Genomic DNA, 19,558 nt, shown 5'->3' with positions numbered 1-19,558 from the left:
CTGCAGTTGCATGTATAAAAAAAGATATGATGAAAGTAACAGGAGTTGAGGTCAGGAGAACTGTCACTTAAATGCAACTTAAATGTCAGGCTTTATATGTTGATGTATGTCAAAAAGTGTTGGTCTTAAAGTTCCTCAGCGTGAGAGCATGAATGAAGAAATTGTACACTGTAAACCAGCACTTCCGTTTTCAACTTGGTAGCAGGGTTACAGAACTTCTTCTCAGCTGTTTTAGGGAGTTCATTTTTTGTGATGAAATAAATGGGCAGGGGTAACTCTACAATATGTTGTTTGAGCTGCAGAATTAGTGTCTCATTTATTAGATATATTGGTATGTACTCACTTTTTTGGTCATTTTGTAATGTATGAGGTAACCATATCCTAAGATTTGTGTGAATCCGTTTTACAGCATTTCAAATATATATGGGGTTTTTTGCTGCAAATGGCTGAAGCATAGTTCCTGGCAGCTAAATTTTTTTTCCCACTTTTTTACTTTTAGTCTGATTCTTAAGAAATCTTTAGAGTCCCTCCTTTATACCTACCTTTTACATACAGCTTAATAAACCCAATACAGAAGTACTACTGTTTCTCTAGGTGAAACTAAAAAAGGAAAATCTTCATCGCTGTATGATCTGTTTTACAATGTCTTTTTCCACATTGCAGTTTAAAATGGGTATCTAGTTGAGTGACTTGCAACCAGGGTATGAACGTAAATTAAGAACTTTTTGACTTGATACAGTTAAACATCCATAGGTAGTACATGCCTAGAAAAGGATATCAGAATAAGGAGGCATGCAGTTAGATTTTCCTGGTACATGTTTTTAGCATTCAGCAATCTGAAAGCTGAAAACTTTCTAAAACAGAGGTTTGAGCGTTCATTTAAAGGTCTTTGAAGGGGTTTTCTTCATGAATTTATCTTGTTTTTTTTAATTTATTTTAAGTTGTATGAGCTTTTGACATTCATAACACCTCATGTCTCCCGAGATGAACGGATAGTTATGTGGTAAAGTGTGTGGTGTATTTATTTGTTCATTCATTCCGTATTCTGAGTCTCCCTGGTCTCTTTCCTTTGATGCTTTCTGGCTCTTCTATAATGAGAAACAGTGAGTGTAGTCCTTCTCCTGTCTTTCATGTCACTCATGATTTCCTGTGGTTTTATCATATTTCAGGTCAGTTCCCTCTTTTCCAGGATGAAGCTCCAGTTGCATGAGTTGCCTTTTTCCTACCTTTGTTTATACTTACTGCCTTCCCTGCATTCATTGTTGTATTCTGTATTTTTGAGAAATGCATGAGATGTGTGTGCTGCATGTTGCACCAACATAGCCTCTGTTTCATTTTTTGTTCTTTCCTAACACTTCTTCCTGTAACAAAGACAAGCCCACTGCTCAGTGAAGAGGTCCTGTTGCCACTTCCATGCTTTAGATCCTACAGCAGTGACCAAAGAGTTGGTGTGCCTGGCTCTTGATCATAGAGGGAAGGATGACTAACAATTCAGTATTTCTCAGGTCCAACAGGACCTTGTGCTTTGTGCTTTGCATAGGGTGTAAGATTAACTGCAAAGGCAGAAATGTCTTCACTGTAGTAGAGCATGCTTTTCCTTTAGTATCTTCCCTAATTAATCACTGTTACCAAATTCCTTTGTCTTACCTATCAGTATCAACCCCCACCCCCATGTTGATCATGCTTCTGACTAGCGCTTGGAAAGCAGATGGGTGGTATTTATCTCATTAGCCCTTTAGCCAAGAGCCTAAAGCAGAGGCTAAATACGTAAGCATTTTGATTAATCGAGAAGCTTGTTTCTAGTAGCTTTCTTTGATCAAAATTGTTACCTTGAACCTGGCTGGGAATTTTTCAGGAAAATATGAACTACCAGCACTCCCATTTTTTGTGGACGCTTACTGTTTTCAGTTAAGTTCTCAGTTAGGAGAGCGTTCTTGACACTTGATGATGAAGAAGCAAGCAGTATAGCCAGTATCCCGTAGTTACATAAAGCATGGCATGACTTGGGCTTTCTGCATCTGCTGAACATCCTAATTCTGGAGTAATGGTCAGTATGCTTCCCTCAGCAACAAAGCTGGCCTAAGATCTTGGCTTAACTTGGGCAGGTGCAGTTCTGTGTGGGGTCACACTGCAAACCTTATCCCTTAAATGACCTGGTTTTAAAAACCTTCCCCTCTCCCACTCCAATGCCAGCCATGTTTGGGGGAGTAAGCTGTAAGGGGGCATGCATTCTTTGTTTCATTGTTTGTTTGCTTTTTTGCTAATCCAAATAATTTTATTTCAGTGATCTAATATATGGATTATCACCACCCCTTCCCATAATGCTGATTTAAACATACATCCGACTCTGGCTTAATTCTCTTGGTTAGGCATTAAGGCTGATAGTCACCAATGGCATCCAGATGCAAATCCCTGTTCTGCTTTCATTCAGAGCAGACACTTGAAACTCATTTCTAAAATCCAGATAATCATCATAATTCCCAGTATGTTCAGCAGTCTGGTGTGTTTGGCCTTTATCCTCTGCCTGTGGTGATGGTGATTTTGAAAGGGCTTGTAGTCATCCTGACTCTAAATATTGAAGTCTGCCTTCTTTGTGAAACAAAATTCTGCATTCCAGGTTGCCTGCTATGTCGACTGTACAGAGCACCACATGAAACACATATATTTCTGTTCTGAAGATGCAGGGTCTTTAATTAATAGCCTGAAAGGTATTTCATCTTGTATTATCTCTAAAAATATTTACTAGAATATCATATTTCATCCACAGGCCAGATAGACTCCCCCGAATGTACTATTTTTCTATGTTAGAATTCAAGAAGGTGAAATCTACAAGAAAGAAAGAAAAATGACAAAATTCCGTGTGTCCCAAAGAACAGAGAAGCTACCCTTTTGGGACAAAGTGCTTTTCATGCAGCTGCTGTGCTTCTCTTTCATCCCCACCCCAGCTTCCCAATGTCGCAACTCTAATTCATTTTGTGCATGAATAATCATTAGCATTTTATATCTTCTAATTTTTTTATTAATCATTAGTGCTTGTAAGGTCTCTTTACAGTTGTAACGCATTCTATTTAATATTATCATGTTACTAGAAATACAAAAAATACGTATGAAACCAGTATACACATACTTTTGCTTTGGTATACAAACCAGGCACTAATAATATAGTTAAGATAATAGACTCTTCATAAATAGCTCTTGTAATTAATGATACGCCATCAGGATTTTTTTGTTGCCCCTCCACCCCCAACTCATATTATCTCCTTTAACATTTTCTGACATGTAGAAGGAAGGCAAAGGGGAAGAGGGGGGTCCCAGGTCACTCATGGGGCAGTAGCATGGGCTCAAATCTCTCAGAAGTAGAGGTTACACTGACATTTCAACATGGCTCTTGCCATCTAAAGTACAGATGTGGTACGAAGTTGAGGGTATTTATCCCTTGCTCCTTTGCATACTGGTAAAGTTTGGATCTTTTAATGCAGTACTGCTGGACTTCTCTGCAGCTGTCTATGTGGATCTAAGAGTTTCAGCCTTGCTGATGGCCTTTTTAGAAATAAGTTGTGATACCAAGTGGGAGACTTTCTGGGTTTTTTTGTTTGCTTTAAAAAAAAAATAAAAAAGGAAACTATGTACACTACACTGCTACATGCACACTACCACATACATTACTACTACACAAGTAAATGCATTTAAAGATTAAGCTAACAAAGGCATGCATGCAAATTAGGATGTCAGCAGTTATACTGCTTGTACATCCTTCATTCAACTGTCTCATACATTTTCTTTAATTACATGATTGCACAGACCCCTTTCAAATTCAATGCCTGGGATGAGCCAGCTCTAAAGATGAATAAAGGTAATAAAATGCCTCATTCCTGCCGGGAGTTGGAAGGCACATGTGGAAAGAGACAGAAGATTGCAGGGAGGGAGAGCTTGGAGGCATGACTGTGGCAGTTGAATGTGCCCCCAGAGATGACAGGAATCAGCACAGAAGGCACGTGAGGTCCCAGAGGGGTGGAAGAAGGCAACGTTCATCCCTCTGGAAAGGGGCAAGGGAAGTTCTGGGAAATACAAACTAGATACTGGGGGAATGCATTAACCTGTAATTTTCTAAGCGTCTAGAAGATAGCATGATGGCAAAAACATCAAAGGGTTTGTTAAGAGCAATTATCTTGAACTGACAGCACCTGTCATAGAGGACAGAGAGGAGGCAGGAGGTGTGATAGAGCTTGACTTTGATAAGGCTGTCCATACTGTTTTCACTCCTGTATGTGAACTACAGAAATACAGTTTAGGTATTACTGCTTTAGCAGGAAGAGGGTATATGGAGTTGAAAATTATTTTAAAAGAATAGGTCTCAGTAGCTTACCATAATGCAAGATTTTGCAGGCATCTGTCCTGAGTCTGTTACTCTTCAGCATTTTCATTACAGGTTTAGGTGATGGCATTATGTGTACACTCACAATCCCCACATGACTGCAGTGGGAGGGAATGCAGGTACCTTAGACAGCAGGTTTAGAATTCAAATTTATTTTAAATGATAAAATAGAATTGAGTGTAGGAAAGTGTAAGGTGCTTTACTGACAGATGGAAAAAAATCAAAAGCAAAGATGGGGAACACTGACCAGCCAGCTGGGTAGTGGCTTTGCAGATAAGGGCCTAGCAAGTGCTAGGCTGGTGGCTCACAAATGTAGCAGGAGTCAATGCTGTCGTGCTATCATTGCTAATACATACTTAATTCCAGCAAGTGTTACAGGAGTGTTACCTGTAAGATTCAGGAGAGAATTGCTCTGCTTAGCTCTGATGAGGACTCAGCTGGAGTATTTGGACCAGTGCAAGGGCACCACCCTTGGAAGGGTGTGCAGGTGAACTGGAAGGAATGGGGAGAAAAATGAAAAAAATTAAAAATCAGCTTCAGAAAATACAGTCAGTGAGAGTGTCTGGATGAGTTGGCTTTTAGGCTAGACAAATGTGGCTGAATAATGAAAGGAGAGGGAGGATGTAGTAAGTTAATGTGAGAGATCAGGAAAAGCATTCAGCTATAAAGCTGAACAGGTCACAGGTTATTTCTGAAGGCTGTAAGATCTCTCATTGGAGGTTTTTAGAAGCAGGTTAGGCCACTATCTGTTGGAGATAGCTCAAGTTTAATTAATCAGCTTTGGTGCTGTGGGAGTTCGTTTTTGCTGTGCCTTGTTGTGCCTTTTTGGGTTTGTTGTGGTGGTGGTGGAGTTTTTGCACAGCCTTTTGCTGTGCATTTCCAGGATTTCCGTGATCTGGGGATGTTCTGGGCACTTAAAACTATTGCTGAACTCATTGGGAGCTGAATTCCGTGAAATATTGTAGCTGTTATCCCCAAAACTACCATTCTTAAACCTCTGTGTCGCTGATACTCCCTATAAAGGAAATAATAGTAATATTGTCTTGCTTCACGGTGTAATTTCATAAGCATTTCTTTTGCTGATGGGTGAAGCAGTTGTTTTCTCTCATTTCTACTGACACTCACCCCTTCATTTGTGCTGGTTTTTAGAGCTCTGCAGTAACACAGATTTCCTATCATATGGCCGTACAAGTATCTCTGTTAGCTTGGAGAAGGGGATGGCTGTTACTGGGGGTCAGCAGGTAGTAAAAGGAGGTTACATATGGCAACAGTATTACTTAAGCTGGTCTAAGCAGAAATGTGTTGTGAAGATAAATCCATGAATGTTTGGGAAGCACCAATATACATGATGACAAGCTCTGTAAATAACCCTGAAGAAATCAATGCTTTTCTTCAGAGCAAGGTATGAATATTGTGCACTAAATAATGCATCACACCACACTTTGAAAAAGGATGTGAAAAATAAGTATTGAAGGGATGGTCATTAAGTGCACACCATCTTTCTGGCTCACTGCGTGAGGCAGGTGTTCCCTTGAAGTGGTCTGTAATTAAAGTCTACATCAATAATACACAGATGAAGGAGAGGCTGTCTGCTTCATCATTTCTTGACTTTGGAACCTTAATGACATCCTTTGAATATTGTATATCAGTGTGCTTCTCCCAGTTCTGCTGCCTTAATTAAGTTTCTCATGAGCTGGAGAACAGTGTCAAAGTGTTTCAAGTACTGTTTTCAACAAGGAACAAATATTTCATAAAATGTCATTTTAGGAATTAAAAGCCCCTTATTTTTTCCATATGCTTCTCAACTGAGAGATGATTAAGAAATCCAGATGGAAAAAAAGACACTTGCTGCTGATGTACATGTACAGTTTCAGTTTGCCTATACTTCAATGAGATTAAGGTAGGATTTTGTGAGGGAAACCAGTTAGCATTGTTTAAATCTGATCTAATGAAGAGAACACAAAGTTTAGCAGACAGAATTTCCATTCTTCGTTGCACACAGAATAGGTGACTGCGTACTGAAGGAGTGTGTGAAAATTTTTGCTTTGAAGGAATCTCAACTGATCCACGTTCTAGTGTGAATTCAAGCATCAAGATTTGAATTCAAATGGTTTTATTTTTCTCCTTGGGCAGTTTGACATGCCACAGATATAGATGTATATTTTTGTTACATTTTCATAATACTTTTAACTCTTGCTTTTCTTTCCTTGTGCATCCACCACAGATCGCATTCAATTGGGTAAGACACGTTACTCTTCTTGAATACTGCCTCTGTATTTGACAGGATTTGTTTTATGGAATGTAATGCAGTAACCTCTTTCCTTTCAGCATTGTTATATATGATAAAAATGTATGCTACTTACATTGTAATGCCTCGTTTTTACAGCATGGTGAGTATAATGAGGAAAGGACTGGACAAAGTGGCTAGAGTGTGTTTGCCTTTCTCTTGAGTAGATTAGTCTCAAATTCAAATAATGAACACATTCAAAAGATGTTGCTATTGGGAAAACCTATTTATATGTAATCCCATTCTCTCAACCATCTTTTTCTGTCAGAGGTAGGAACGCGAACAGCAAGTGCTCAGTAAAAATTCTATTCAGCCAACAGAGTTTTATAAAGATTGTATAAAGAGTTTAATTACCTCCTCTTCAATAAAGCAAAAGTATATTAGTCATGAAGCGTACAAGGTGACTCTTTAAAAGTCTTGAGTCCTGGGGAAATTTCCAATAGTAGGCCAAGTTCTTAACATGATTAAAAGGGTTATTTATATTTAGAGCTGGAATTTATTGATGCTGTAAAGCACTTCAATATATGATGAATTATAAAGCAATTTTATGTGTGGTGAAAGAGTCTATAAGTGGTCTGGTTTTACGTCAGTTCACCCAGCAGAGGGGCTGAACAGCCCCGAATCCCCTACAATCCCTCTGGCCTTGTAGTATTGCCAGTGCATGGGGCAGCTCAACAATTTTTCTGTTCAGCTAAGTAATCCAACATGGAGTCTTACTTCACCAAGAAAACTTACAAATGGGGCGTGCATTGACCTTCCTAACTTACTCTGACGTGAAACCAAAATGTAATGTTTAGCAGCCTTTGTCAGGAAGGATCTCTGTTCTCTGCCTCTGCACTGATCACTGTCACAGACGTGTCTGTCTTTAAAAAAAGGTTAATGTTTTAGGCTTCTAGTAAAAGAAGATGTAGTCGCTGTTCCTATAACTGGCATCCTTACCTCTTTAGAGAAATTAAAAGATGAACTCAGTGAAATGTGTACAGTATTCAGATTGTCTGTCACATGCCATCTCTCAGCTGTGTGAATTTAATTTGGCACAATGTAATCTTCTTACTTAAACCTTCATATTTGGAGTGTTTTGTTATTAGAAGAGGAGCAGCCTATGCTGAAATACTTCCAAATTCTTATTTTTGCCTCTTTGTCATGTGTTACAAGACTAAAATGGCAAGCATACTTGTTTAATTTAACTAGGATTGTTAAAGATTTGCTGCATTTGTGAAATGTTTGGGCTAATCTTCTGTAAGTCTTAAAAATGATGTGAAAAATTGAACATGAAACATTTGCATTGTCTGCTGTCAGTTCTTGTCTATCTGAGCTTAGCAGAAGCCTTAAAATATATACAACAGCAAACAGTTCGTATAAAATCTCTCTGTCCCACCTGCTTGCCAAATAGCTCTTTCCTCCCTCCTCACCCTCATTTCTGAATCTTTAATCTGGGAAAAAAAAAAAATTTCTTGTGTGTATATGGTCACAGTGCTGCTCTGAATTTGTATAGTTTAGAACAAACACATGTGCTGTTTATATGAGAGCTTTCATTTTTTAACGCTATAATCACGCTTTGCTTGATTGCAGCCAAATGTTGGCATCCCTTGAAGTAAAGCTCTCACTGTTCTCAATCAGACCAGGCTGCAGCTGTCAGTCAACACTGAAAGTAGCCATGCAGGAATTTTTAAAAGAATATGTACTCTTGCAGTGCACAATTTACTTATAATGTTCAGATCTAAATGTACTTATGGACAGTTCTTACACTTCAAATACAGATTCATATTGAGAACAGGCTTGATGCTTCCCAGCAGCAGGGAATAGGTGATGATATGATAGCAGAGTTGGCTCAGGTGGGAGAATGCAGCTAATATAAGTCAAGTGGTTAGGGTGAGTGGTGTTGAAGGCATGCAAGAAGATTTGGGGATCTTAGAGTGATGCAGAGGCTCCATCCTCCACTTGCCAACCTTCTGATACTCTTGCTGCTGGGAAGTCTGAGGAGGGAAGCGTGGCAAGGAAAGCTGGACAAGAGCTGTGGAAAACAGCTTTCTACCCTTTGGTAGTGTTGAGGTGTGAAGGAGGAGGTGAAATGTCCTAGAGAGATGGCGACAGCAACTGCTGTAGCTGAGAGAGCTGCCTCTCTGGTTGAAGAAACCTCTTGTTTAGGTAGCCTGTGGTGCAGGAGCCTAAACAAATTGGGGCTGTTTGGCCAATGTACGTTGCAGCTCTGTATATGTTCACAAACCTGAGGTGTACTGTGCTCACCCAACACAGAGCTTATCGTCTGTCACTGCAGAACATGGAGGTAGCTCTCTGTTCCTCTGTCTCATGTTGCATGTCTCTATAGATAGCAGGGGTCGGCATCATTTAAATGGATATTGCCAGGAACTGTTCTGCATCTTTCTTTTGAGCCCTATTAAATTGATGATCAGTTGACATGAGAATGTAGTGGTAAGATCTTCAGTGCTGAAAGTGAGCTGGAATTCATATGTGAGTTTGACAAGCTGTTGCCATCAGGAAAGGGAGAGCATCAGCACTCTTGAAAATATATATATATATATTTTTAAAGTTAATTAAAAAAAAATATATTTTATAATCCTGTTGCAAACTGGATTTTACAGCTTTTTTTCCTTATCTTTTGCTTTCATCCCACAGTTACTCTATTCGCCATTCCATAAGCATGCCTGCGATGAGGTAATAAGCTACCCATATTCAATTTGCTATGGTGATGTTCAACAGTGTAATGAAGGGGGCATTTGCATACTTTGATCCTGATCCTGCAGTTTTTAGTTGGATGAATAGTCCCACTTCAGTCAATTAAGGTTATTCATGTAGATCAGGGCTGCGGGACAGGCCATCTGTGGTTTTTTTCCTTTTAATTGTATTAACTATTTAATCTCTTGTACAAGCCTTTGAGTAAACAAAGCAGTTCTGAGCTCAGGTTTGTATTACTGAATCTGAAATTCAGTTGTTTTACTGTCTCTAGAACGTCATCCAAAGCCCATTAATGTCAGAGATGCTTTCCACTCCAGCAGGCTTTGGCTCATGCTCCTATGGAGGGATTTTACATGAGTGCTTTCATATTTTAATGGCTATAATCATGCTTTACTTGACTGCAGCCAAATATTGATGTCTGTGCAAGTAACGCTCTGACTGTTTTCAATAAAATTAGGATCCAGCTTTTTTACCACCATAGCCTATAAATATATGAATATCCCTACTCCCTGCCAAGCATATGGGGAAAACAAATCTAACTATGTGATGGATGCTAATTCATTCAACTTCAGCAGGTGGATAATTTAAGACAAGCATTCACCAGTGTGACCTTTGGGTCAAACATAAGTCATAAAACTGAATTTCTCTCTCCTTTTGACCCTTTTTGCCCTATGAAAAGTTTGTCACCTATTTAACAGAAGCCAAAATTAAATCTGCATTGCTTTTCCAACTGGCTTTTGCTTGCCCTCTCCTTAAACTAGGGTCAGTTTAACTTAGACTGATGAGGGATATGATGTAAATGTATTTGCAGAAATAGAGGCCATCATCATGCTCCTGGTGAAGTTCCCAGAATGTGCAAAGAGGGTGAAGCAGCCATTGGCTTCATCACTTTGCAAAATGAAGCACAGGCTCCTGCATAGGTTTGCCTTTCCCCGATGATGACACAGAAGCATAGGTACCTGCCAGGGTAAAGTGATTCTGCCTCATTGTTTCACTGTGAGGGTACCCTCTGTTATGGTTAAAGATCACTGTTATGTTTTATTTCACATAGGAACAAATGGATATAGTGGTTTTAGTACATCCTGTTGGCCGTGTTGTTAGGAGGTACCCTGCACTTTCAGTGGTAGTAGTTTCTATAACCTCTTTCTGGTTATACCACAATAGACAGGTGGGAAAAAAGTTGAAGAACTAAATACTTGATTAAGTAACTGCTTCATTATACTGCACTGGCCTTAGAGAAATCCTGTCACCTCTTTGTTTCTTATGGTAAAGAAAGTACAAGAGGAACTCTGCTGGACAAGAGTTTCTGAGCTGCAGAGCCTTCACTAATAATGAAGCACAAAGCGTGCTATAGTTGAGCTCTCAGTTGTTGAACAAGGAGCAGAGAACCAGAAGAAGGTCCCTTTTGCCTGCTGTAGATTTGCCCAGGTCCTTTGTGCTGGCTAAACTGCTGGAGAATGAGACAAGCTTTTGTACTCACTCCAGCTTGCCTGCTTCTAGTATGTCTTCCTACATGGGATAGCAATTATCAGCAGTAGGGAAGCTGCTGCGAAGAGGAGAGACATCCATCTAAACAACTGAGGGGCAACTTGAGTACAGATCTCTATGGGGATCTATACTCTCAGTTCAAAACAGCATATGCATTATATTCATAATATTACATGGCAGATACTAGTTTTGGTCAGTATGTTCTGTTTGCAGGAAGAAATGTAAAATATGGAATGCATTTAAAATTATAGAGAAGCTTTGTTTCAAGTTTTGGAGAAAGAAAGAAAAAGCAAGGTTGTCAGGCAAGCCAGCAAACCAAGTATGTGATTTGCTTTAAGAAGGAAAATCACAGCTGTTGCCTTTTTTTTTTTAATTCTTTTAAGATATGTTCAACTCACAGTTTTCCCAAAAACAGTGTTGTGTTCTATGGAGAGTGAAAGGCAAAGAAAAGCTTAGCTTTGTCAGAGGGGCACTCTTGGAACACAGTTTCCCTAGAGTCTTTGTCTTTGAAAGCAGCAGGATACACCTGCGGTCACAAAATCATGGATTCCTCAAATGCATTTGGGACCCACTTCCGATGTAGTTCTAATCTCCGTCATCCTAGCCTCAGGACATTCAACTGCCGTCTTTCTAGTTATGTAGATTATGAACTTGCTCATCAGCTGAAAAAAAAAAGTTAATTTCATTACAGCGACATCACAAATGCGTAAAACCATAGAAATGCAGCACTACAGCCAGTGTTCTCTGGTGGTTCTTCTGAGACCGTGGTAAATGTATCCAAGGGTAGGCAGGCTGGTCACTGTTTTCAATTACTAGGCAGGTTCTGCTTTTGCAATTTTGTAGTTAAAAAATACTCATTACCATAATTGGATTTGACTGACAGAGCACAAGTGACTGTTCATACCCTGTCAGTCTATAGCCCTGTGCTGCCAGCCAACCTTCATTCTGTCCAAGCATTCTTGCCTGATAAGAACTGATCAAATTGTGGAGTTACTCCATTATGTTTACAACTGACTTTTCTTTCCTTCAACTTCCTTTTTCTCCTAGGAATTCTCCAACTTTCAAATCGTTTGAGGAGAAGGTTGAGACCACTGTCACAAGCCTTAAGGTAAAGGTTAGAGGCAGAGTTACATGGCTGTGCATGTTAAAGTGTGATAGCTTAGTTGTCCCTATCATTTGTACAGGAGACTGATTGAATTTGCTGTTCCATCAAGAATTTCACGGAACTGCAAAAGCACTAATGGAAAATGAAGGCAATATGCAGACAGATAGTCCTTCTCTGCTTTGTTACTAAGAAATTACTTCTGTTGTCTGCCAAAGTAAACAAATGTTCTCAGAAATGCCAAAAATACGGCCATACTAAAATGGTAAGCAGAGACATCTCACAAGGTGTGACCACGGTTGATTATGCTGTGCAAGGCAGAGCCATGTGCAGATGCAAGGTCAGATTTTGAAAGCATTGTGGCCTCATGAGTTTTGTGATGTGCCCTGCCAGACAGATGCAGCCATGTGCCTTGCAGAGTGAACTTTCATCCCTGAGCTACACTCCTTTTAATACTAGACATGTACTCACCAAGTGCCCCTTACTTAGCGGGTGGGAGCTCTCGTATAACTCGGGTGTGATTCACACTACCTGTGTGGCTCTTAGCACTGAACTTGTCTTTCTTTAATGTAGGTGTGTTTCCTCTCAAATGTCAATGTTTTGTCTGGACTTAAAATTTCAAACTATATTGACATATTTGCTGTGGGACAGGAAGATCTGATGGCAAAGTTACCAGTTATCACTAATAGCACTTGATAAGGCTCTTATTTGGCAGGACAGAGCATGGCACATTTGCAGTGAGCTAATCTTTGCTGCATGGTAAGGCACATTCAAGGGGAGAAACAAGAGGGTTTATCTCCTATCGGTTCATGCTCATCAGATAAAGTCAAGTGTGCTCATAAAATGGCATTTTACTTTGCTGCAATAGAAAGATTCCAACGCATTCCAAGTACAGTCTGTCAGTGGACAAGGGCCAAACTGATCACTCCTCATTTTAGGGGGAACTGAAAATACTAGATTAATGTCAAAGGGCATTACAACTTGTAAAGCATTAAAAAGGCAAGAAAACGGCCTTCCACTTGGGACAGAAGTACATTTCTTGTTACAGAAAATGCAAATTACAGCTAGAATTGAAGCAGCAGGTGCACAGGGAAGGTCTGTCTTTTCCATGCCACTGTGAAATGGTACAGCAGACAAAATTTTCCAGTCAGTGCCTGAGGAAAGTAAGCAGCAGAGCTTGATTTATTTTTATGTTTCTAAAGATGCATGTCCATCAAAGAATACAGAGTTGCTCTCTCGTTTCCACCTTTTGAATGTTCACATTTATTTAGTGATAGGCTGTTTTGACAACTTTAAGTCAGGATAGTGTAGGACAACATCATCTCCATTGCACTGTGTCAGAGAAGGAAACATTATCTTAGTTTCACAAGTGGGAGGCAGCATCCTTAGGAAGACTAGGAGCATCCCAAGGAGCTAGAACAGAACACAGACCTCCAGAGCCCCAACTCAGTGCCTGCACACACCTTCCTACTCATTCCTTCACCTTAACTGCAAACGCTTTTTATACTCAACCTCACCGTAGGAGATATCATTGATGCAGGGGGGTGCATCAGCTTGGAAGGTCTGGATTCCTGTCTGTTGCAGTCAAGCCTGTCGCTTGCTTGTCTCTTTATGCCCCTTCTACCCATTTAGGTAAGGGATGCAGCTCACTGGGACACCTGAGGTCTGAAATGGATTATTTTTTTTTTTTTTAGTCATTCAGTCACTAAACCTACCCTTAGGGCTTTCACTTCTAGCTCCCGAGTTTGCTTCTACAGTACTCTAGACTCCACAAATCCATTCCTCCTACACTTACAGCCAACCTGTGAGAGGGACAGCTTAAAGCCTTTTGCCCTGCTTTGAGGGGTAAAGGACAAATGTGAGTGATGCCCTTTGTGCATCAGGGGTGGGGTGTCTGTTTCCAGTCACCTCAGTGTGTCATTCAGAAAGAGGAAAAGTCAGTTCAAACTGCACAGCTCTGAAGACCATTTCTTCTCACAGTGATCTGCTTGAGGAGCCTGATCATATTTTAAGATTAGGAAGACCACGGGGCAGGGGGACAGGGGAGAAATCATAGGCTGTCCCTTCAATTCTAGGATCCTATTGTGGTCTGAAAAAGTGGAGAACTTCCCAGAGAGGCTTCTGACAAAAGAAAAGAACAGCAGCAGCATTATCATTCCCCCCGCCCCCCCCCCCGGCCATTAGCTACAGGTCATCAGAGGTCCTACAATGTTCTGTAGTCAGCCAAAACTGATGTTCAGATTTCATACATTTAGAAGTCAAGTTTCAAATTAGATTTTATTTGCTCTTAGAGGTTGGACTTTGGGTTGCAGCTTTCTTAGGAGAGTGTGTTAGTTCAGCTTTTCCTGGAAATCAACAGAACTTGGGTGCCCGACTCTGTTTACCTTTTCTGAAAATCAGAACACTGATGAATTAGATGTTTGTGTAAACAGTGGGGTATTGGCCAGAGGCATTCAATAAAGTGACTTACATCATTCTTGTTTTCAGATGGAAGAGTAGATAGAAAAGCAAATAGAAAATGAAACTGCATTAATGTTCCTGATTTTTGAGGTGTCCAAATTCAGATGCACCTATCTATCTGAGTAATTTGAAATAGTGCAGGAATAGCCTACTTTCACAATTACTCTGATCAGTCCGAATCAATGTTCTTTTGAGAATTTTAATTGCCAAATAAAAAAGTCATGAGTTTTGCCATGAAAACTTAATAGTAGCTTTGCTAGGCAGTGGCTGCTTTGTCACTGCAAGTTCGGGCCTACCAACATTTAACAATATATATATTTTGTATTGCTGTTTGCAAAAATCAGTGGTAGACTAATACTTTCTGAAAGTCAGCACAGCCCACTAGACTGGATACAGATTTTTCACCTCTTGAGATGGGAACTTTTAATAACTGTGACTCAAATTGTCAGAGCAAATATCAAGCCTACTACTACCTTATTTTGTTGAACTTCCAAGCTAGGCAAGCTCCTGTGCTAGCTGATGAAACAAAGGATTATATAGAATTAACCCTTCGGAAACTTAGGACGCAAAGTTCATTTAATTAAAATAATCTTCCTAAGCATTCAGTGGCTGACAGGTGGGAAAAATGCCAGCTTGTCTTTAAGTCCTGCTGCAGTTCTAGGATGGAGTAAAAAGTTTTGCCCTATTTTCAGGCTTGAATCAACTTCGAGTAGCTCTATCAGCAAACCAAACCACAAAAGAACATTCTCTTACCAAGACAACCTAGTCAAAACAGCTTTGTCTCTTCATTGCTTAGTCTTGACCATTTCCAAATCTTTAGATAAAGTTCTGTCTTTGTTAGGAAAACTCTTATTTCAGAGATTTAGTCATATTGGGGTTTTTTTTTAATACTTACATTTACAAATTCGCAAACTGAAGCATTTTGAAAGTAGATAACCTGTGAGCACATAGTCATATGTTTCATTAATGTAATTTGATCTCCCTTCCCCCCACCGCCCCAAAGGAAAATGCTGTGGGCAGTTTTATATATCAGTATTTAGACAGCTACAAGTACCTAAAGGAAGACAAGATGCTGCTGTTGTTCTTTGGTTACTATGTTCCTTCTACTGTCCCAAAATCCCAGTATGGTTTATGTATTTTGAGAGCGGCTGTGTTACCATTGCTGGCGGATGGGCCACTTTACTCAGCAAACGAGCCAATTCATTTTAATACCCACCTCTTATTCAGCCTGCACAGAACTGAAAAAAACAGCGAAACCGGTGTGAGCTACTCATGTAAAGAACCGCACTAAGTTTACTGGTAGGATATAGGATCCTGCCTGGGATCTGCTTAGGGACTGGTTCCTTTAAGCGTATGATAAATGCCACTGGCAGATTTTATGATTGCAGCCTAGAAGTTTAGAAATTGGGGGAGGAAAGGGGTTGCTTTGTTTGATTTCTTATAGCTTTTGTTCCAAGCAAAACCCAGCTATACATGTTCTCTGCCTGCTTTGAACAGTTCCCAGCCCTCCATGGTCATGGGGTGGAACGCAAATGGGACTTGCTACAGTGTGAGCAGAGGAACTTGCTGTTCTCTTTGCCTTGTTTCAGACTAAGGTTGGTGGGACAAGCCACACGGGGGGCAGTTTTGAAGAAGTTCTCAGCTCTACAGCGCATGCCAGTGCTCAAAGCTCTCTTGCTGGCACCCGTCTCCCTGAGAGTGAAGAAGAGCTTCAGTGTTAGAGCTCAGGCCCTCCTGAGCCTCACATGCCTCTCCAGAGACTTGCCCAGGCAGTGATTTTTAGACCTCCCTCGCCACCCAGCTTGCGCAACAAGGTTTTGTCAGCTTTGGAAGATTGTCTCCCTGGCCTTGTTCTGGAGAAACGTTTCCTCTCTCTATTTGTATTTTGGATGGGCCATTTTATCATCAGGTACTTCATACACCATAGAAACCACATGCAACTCATTGACTTACAATGCTCTGAATTCTATGTAAAAAGTGACCAAAATAGTTTTCATTTTCACGTAACTTCCCTCCAACAATCTCCCAGTCTGTTTCTTATTTCTTTTAATTTACTGTTTTCTATCATCTGTTGGTTTCCAACTCCCCTCTCAGTGCCACATCAGACAGATGGACCTAGAACTGTGCAAAGATTTCTTCTGCCAGCAGTAGTTGATGTATCAGCTGTCTACCAGCCATACCAGGTGCCCTTTGCTCAGGAGTGTCTGTACACAATCTATTTCCTAACAGAATTAAATCACTTATTGTCACAAAAAGTTTTTTCTCCTTCACTGGTACAGTCTAGCATTGCCCTCCACCCATCAGTCAGCAGAGTTAAGGAGGACAGGAAGAGACACCCAGTTACTCATATAGGAACTGAACTGATCACACCTGCTTATTTAAGATGATCATTGTAGCTGGAAAAGCTTCAGTTTAAAAACATGTTCCATTGCTTGTTCTCTGTGGTTTGATAAGACTTGACAATGTAAGTAAATTACAAAGGGAAGGGGAGCAGGGGGAGCTTCTAATAATTTTGCCTATCTTCCCCTCAAAAATAAGGGAAGGTAAATTTATGAGCCTCAGTCAAGATACAGCCTTAAGTGAAAGAATACAAAACCAATAATTGGCTTAAGATGTGCCATAGGTTAGAGAGCCCATGTCTTCAGTCCGCGTTTCAGAGCTGCTAGCATAAACCCTGTTATCTTACAATACCTAGGATGAGTAGGTACTTCACTTTCGGCGTCAAATTTTGTCGTGCTTCACTCCAGGACATAATTCCACCAACCGCATTATATCTGCTTAATCAGCAAGAGCCAGTCATCTCTCGGCTTTGCTTCCGCATGTTTTCTTGCATCCTTTTAACATTTTTTCTAAGAAAAGAGCAGCATGCTTGTCACACTATCTTGCTGTCTAGTGAGCACATGTCAGTCTGCATGTTGCATTACTCAGTTCGCCAGGCTGAGATGAGCACAACTTTTTCAATAAAGTAAAACAAACAGTCTGGCTACTCTCAAAATGGATGCATTTTTTGAGCATAAGCCAAAGCTTCAAATCAGTGTTAGTGAGTTTGACATTACAGACTGCTTAAAATCTTGTGAGGAAACTTGGCTGTAAGTGATTTTTTCCTATGTATGTGGCTTTTGTTACAGTTTTTACAAAGTTGGAAGTCCTTTCATAATGTTCTACTGGACATAAAAAGTTAACTTTTGAGATTTATTTCAAATGCCTCTTTAGTGTGATTCTAGTATGGAAGCAAATATAATTGGGTTTTTTTAGTGCAGTTTTCTTGTAACAGTTTGCTAGCTTATTTTGTGGGTTTGTGCATAAACGTGAGTTTATTTAAATAAACAAGATATTAATGGTCACCTTTGTGTAAATGAGGTTATTGATATTCTTATTAAAAATAAATTTCTCTTACTCTTTTATACTTCATGATGTTTTAATTCTGTGTATTTACCAGTATTACTGTGCATCTCTGAGCCTTGCTATGTCACAGCAGAGTATCAAGGTAAATTGCAAGAACATAATCTGCCATTCCTACAGTTTTTAAAATCTGTTCAGTCCCTTCTAGACCTGAAATGCCCCATGGAAATCTGTGGCCAAAGTTTTGAAAATTTTGAGGTTCAAAGGAGAAAAATAATTGAACCAAATTCAGTGGAAGTGAAATGCACGGCAGAAAACACCTTCTAGGTCTAAAACTGTTGACCTTCTTGCCAGCAGCCAAACCAAGGTTAAAACATAAAGTCCAAGCACTGCCCTCTTCTACAGGACACTGATTTAGACCTTGTTTTGTTTATATATTTGTGTATATACATATACACATAGAAAAATGCTTCTGGGAAAGCAGTAAATTGATTTTAACTACATTCATAAAGAGCATAATTTAAAGAGCTTGTGCGAGTATGACGTAGTAGAGGTAGGATGCCAGACAAGCTTCTTTTCCATATAAATGCTTACTTGTTATTGTCATTACAGCAGCTGCCACTGTGTGTAGACTCAATGGTGATATGAATAGATCAGGAAAAAGACAGGTTGTGTGTCCAGGGCCTAGCACACTTCTCCAACACGTGAACAGCCGTGCACTTCAGTACTGCATTAAGAAGCCTGAAGCCCCACAGGCTGTTTGCTAACCTATCAACACGTCATCACGAAAGCCCGTGCTTTCCGATCGCACTTTCTCCTCCAGTCTCTTTCCCACCAATTCCTATTCCTATTTAAATGCAGCACCCACAACTGACACAGAAAAGCATCCTGCAGGGCATAGAAGAGAATGTAATTTTACACAAAGCACCCGCTGGATTTCTTTAAGCAAAACCAAACCCCACACAACGCACACTCGAACCCTGTCTCCATTTCCCAGGATATTGACCTTTCTTGCACCACTGCACTGCTGACTGGGGTCCAGTGCTCCGTTCCGTCCCCCAGAGCCCCTGCAGAACAGCCACTAACCAGTAAAGCCTTCTGCTGCGCTGGAGGAACCGACTGTTCCTGCTAGGGTAGCGCCTGCCCTCTGTCTCTATCAAACATCTCTTCAAGGCCGCTTTTCTTGTTTGTGAGGAATGTTCTCCCTTCTCTTCCAATGCATCTGTAGCTTTTTCATGCAACACTCAATACAAACTAATAGAGACTACAGTTTGTACACATCTCGGTGGAATAAAAATGCTGAGGAATGATGGGCCCTGGACAAAGCTCAGCCATCCCCACACCATCACCCTTGCAGTATGACCGTCAGCCACCAATAACCACTGAGCGGTTTCCTATTGCTCAGTGAAGTGCAGCCTGTTCTTCCACGGTCTCCACAGGGCACAACTGCTGCCTTGTGGGGTTCCCCACGCAGACCTGGTGTTCCACCTCTCCCCTGGGCCAATACGCTCTGCAGATGTTGCGCACTGCGCCGGCTGCTGAGGCAAGAGCTCACAGCAACTCTGCACAGCGGTCTGTGCCTCTGCCAAAGGCACCAGCCGCAGCACGAGCTTCGGTCAGGCCCCTGAGGTCTGCGCAAAGGAGACATTTCCTGGAGTCACGGTGCCTGAAGATGCGTGCTCAGCTGCATTACCTACCTTTAATGGGGATGACATTTGCATTTAGTTTTATGCTGCCTCATTTGACATGAGGCTGAAGCCAGAGAAGCTAGCTCTACCATGTAATTTTTCCAGGTGCAAGCTTTCAT

At 40.6% G+C, this 19,558-nt stretch overlaps 1 protein-coding gene across 3 annotated transcripts in view; it reads left to right on the top strand.

Moving 5' to 3' along the window:
• Positions 1-16,130, top strand: part of TPD52L1 (TPD52 like 1) — a 36,637-nt gene extending 20,507 nt beyond the window's left edge. The window contains exons 4-7 of one of the 3 annotated variants that reach the window (XM_009819496.2): positions 6,600-6,614; positions 9,300-9,338; positions 11,895-11,955; positions 15,999-16,130. In XM_009819496.2, the coding sequence (XP_009817798.1) occupies positions 6,600-6,614; positions 9,300-9,338; positions 11,895-11,955; positions 15,999-16,130 (247 nt within the window). The remainder of the gene's footprint in view (positions 1-6,599; positions 6,615-9,299; positions 9,339-11,894; positions 11,956-15,998) is intronic. The other 2 variants (XM_009819498.1, XM_009819499.1) reach the window with 2 other exon arrangements.
• The last annotated feature ends 3,428 nt before the right edge of the window (positions 16,131-19,558 follow it).

This window comes from Gavia stellata, chromosome 2 (assembly GCF_030936135.1).
Source record: "Gavia stellata isolate bGavSte3 chromosome 2, bGavSte3.hap2, whole genome shotgun sequence".
In the NCBI taxonomy this organism is placed as follows: domain Eukaryota; kingdom Metazoa; phylum Chordata; class Aves; order Gaviiformes; family Gaviidae; genus Gavia; species Gavia stellata.
Note: the sequence above shows the minus strand (reverse complement) of the source record. Positions and strands in the feature narration are given on the sequence as shown.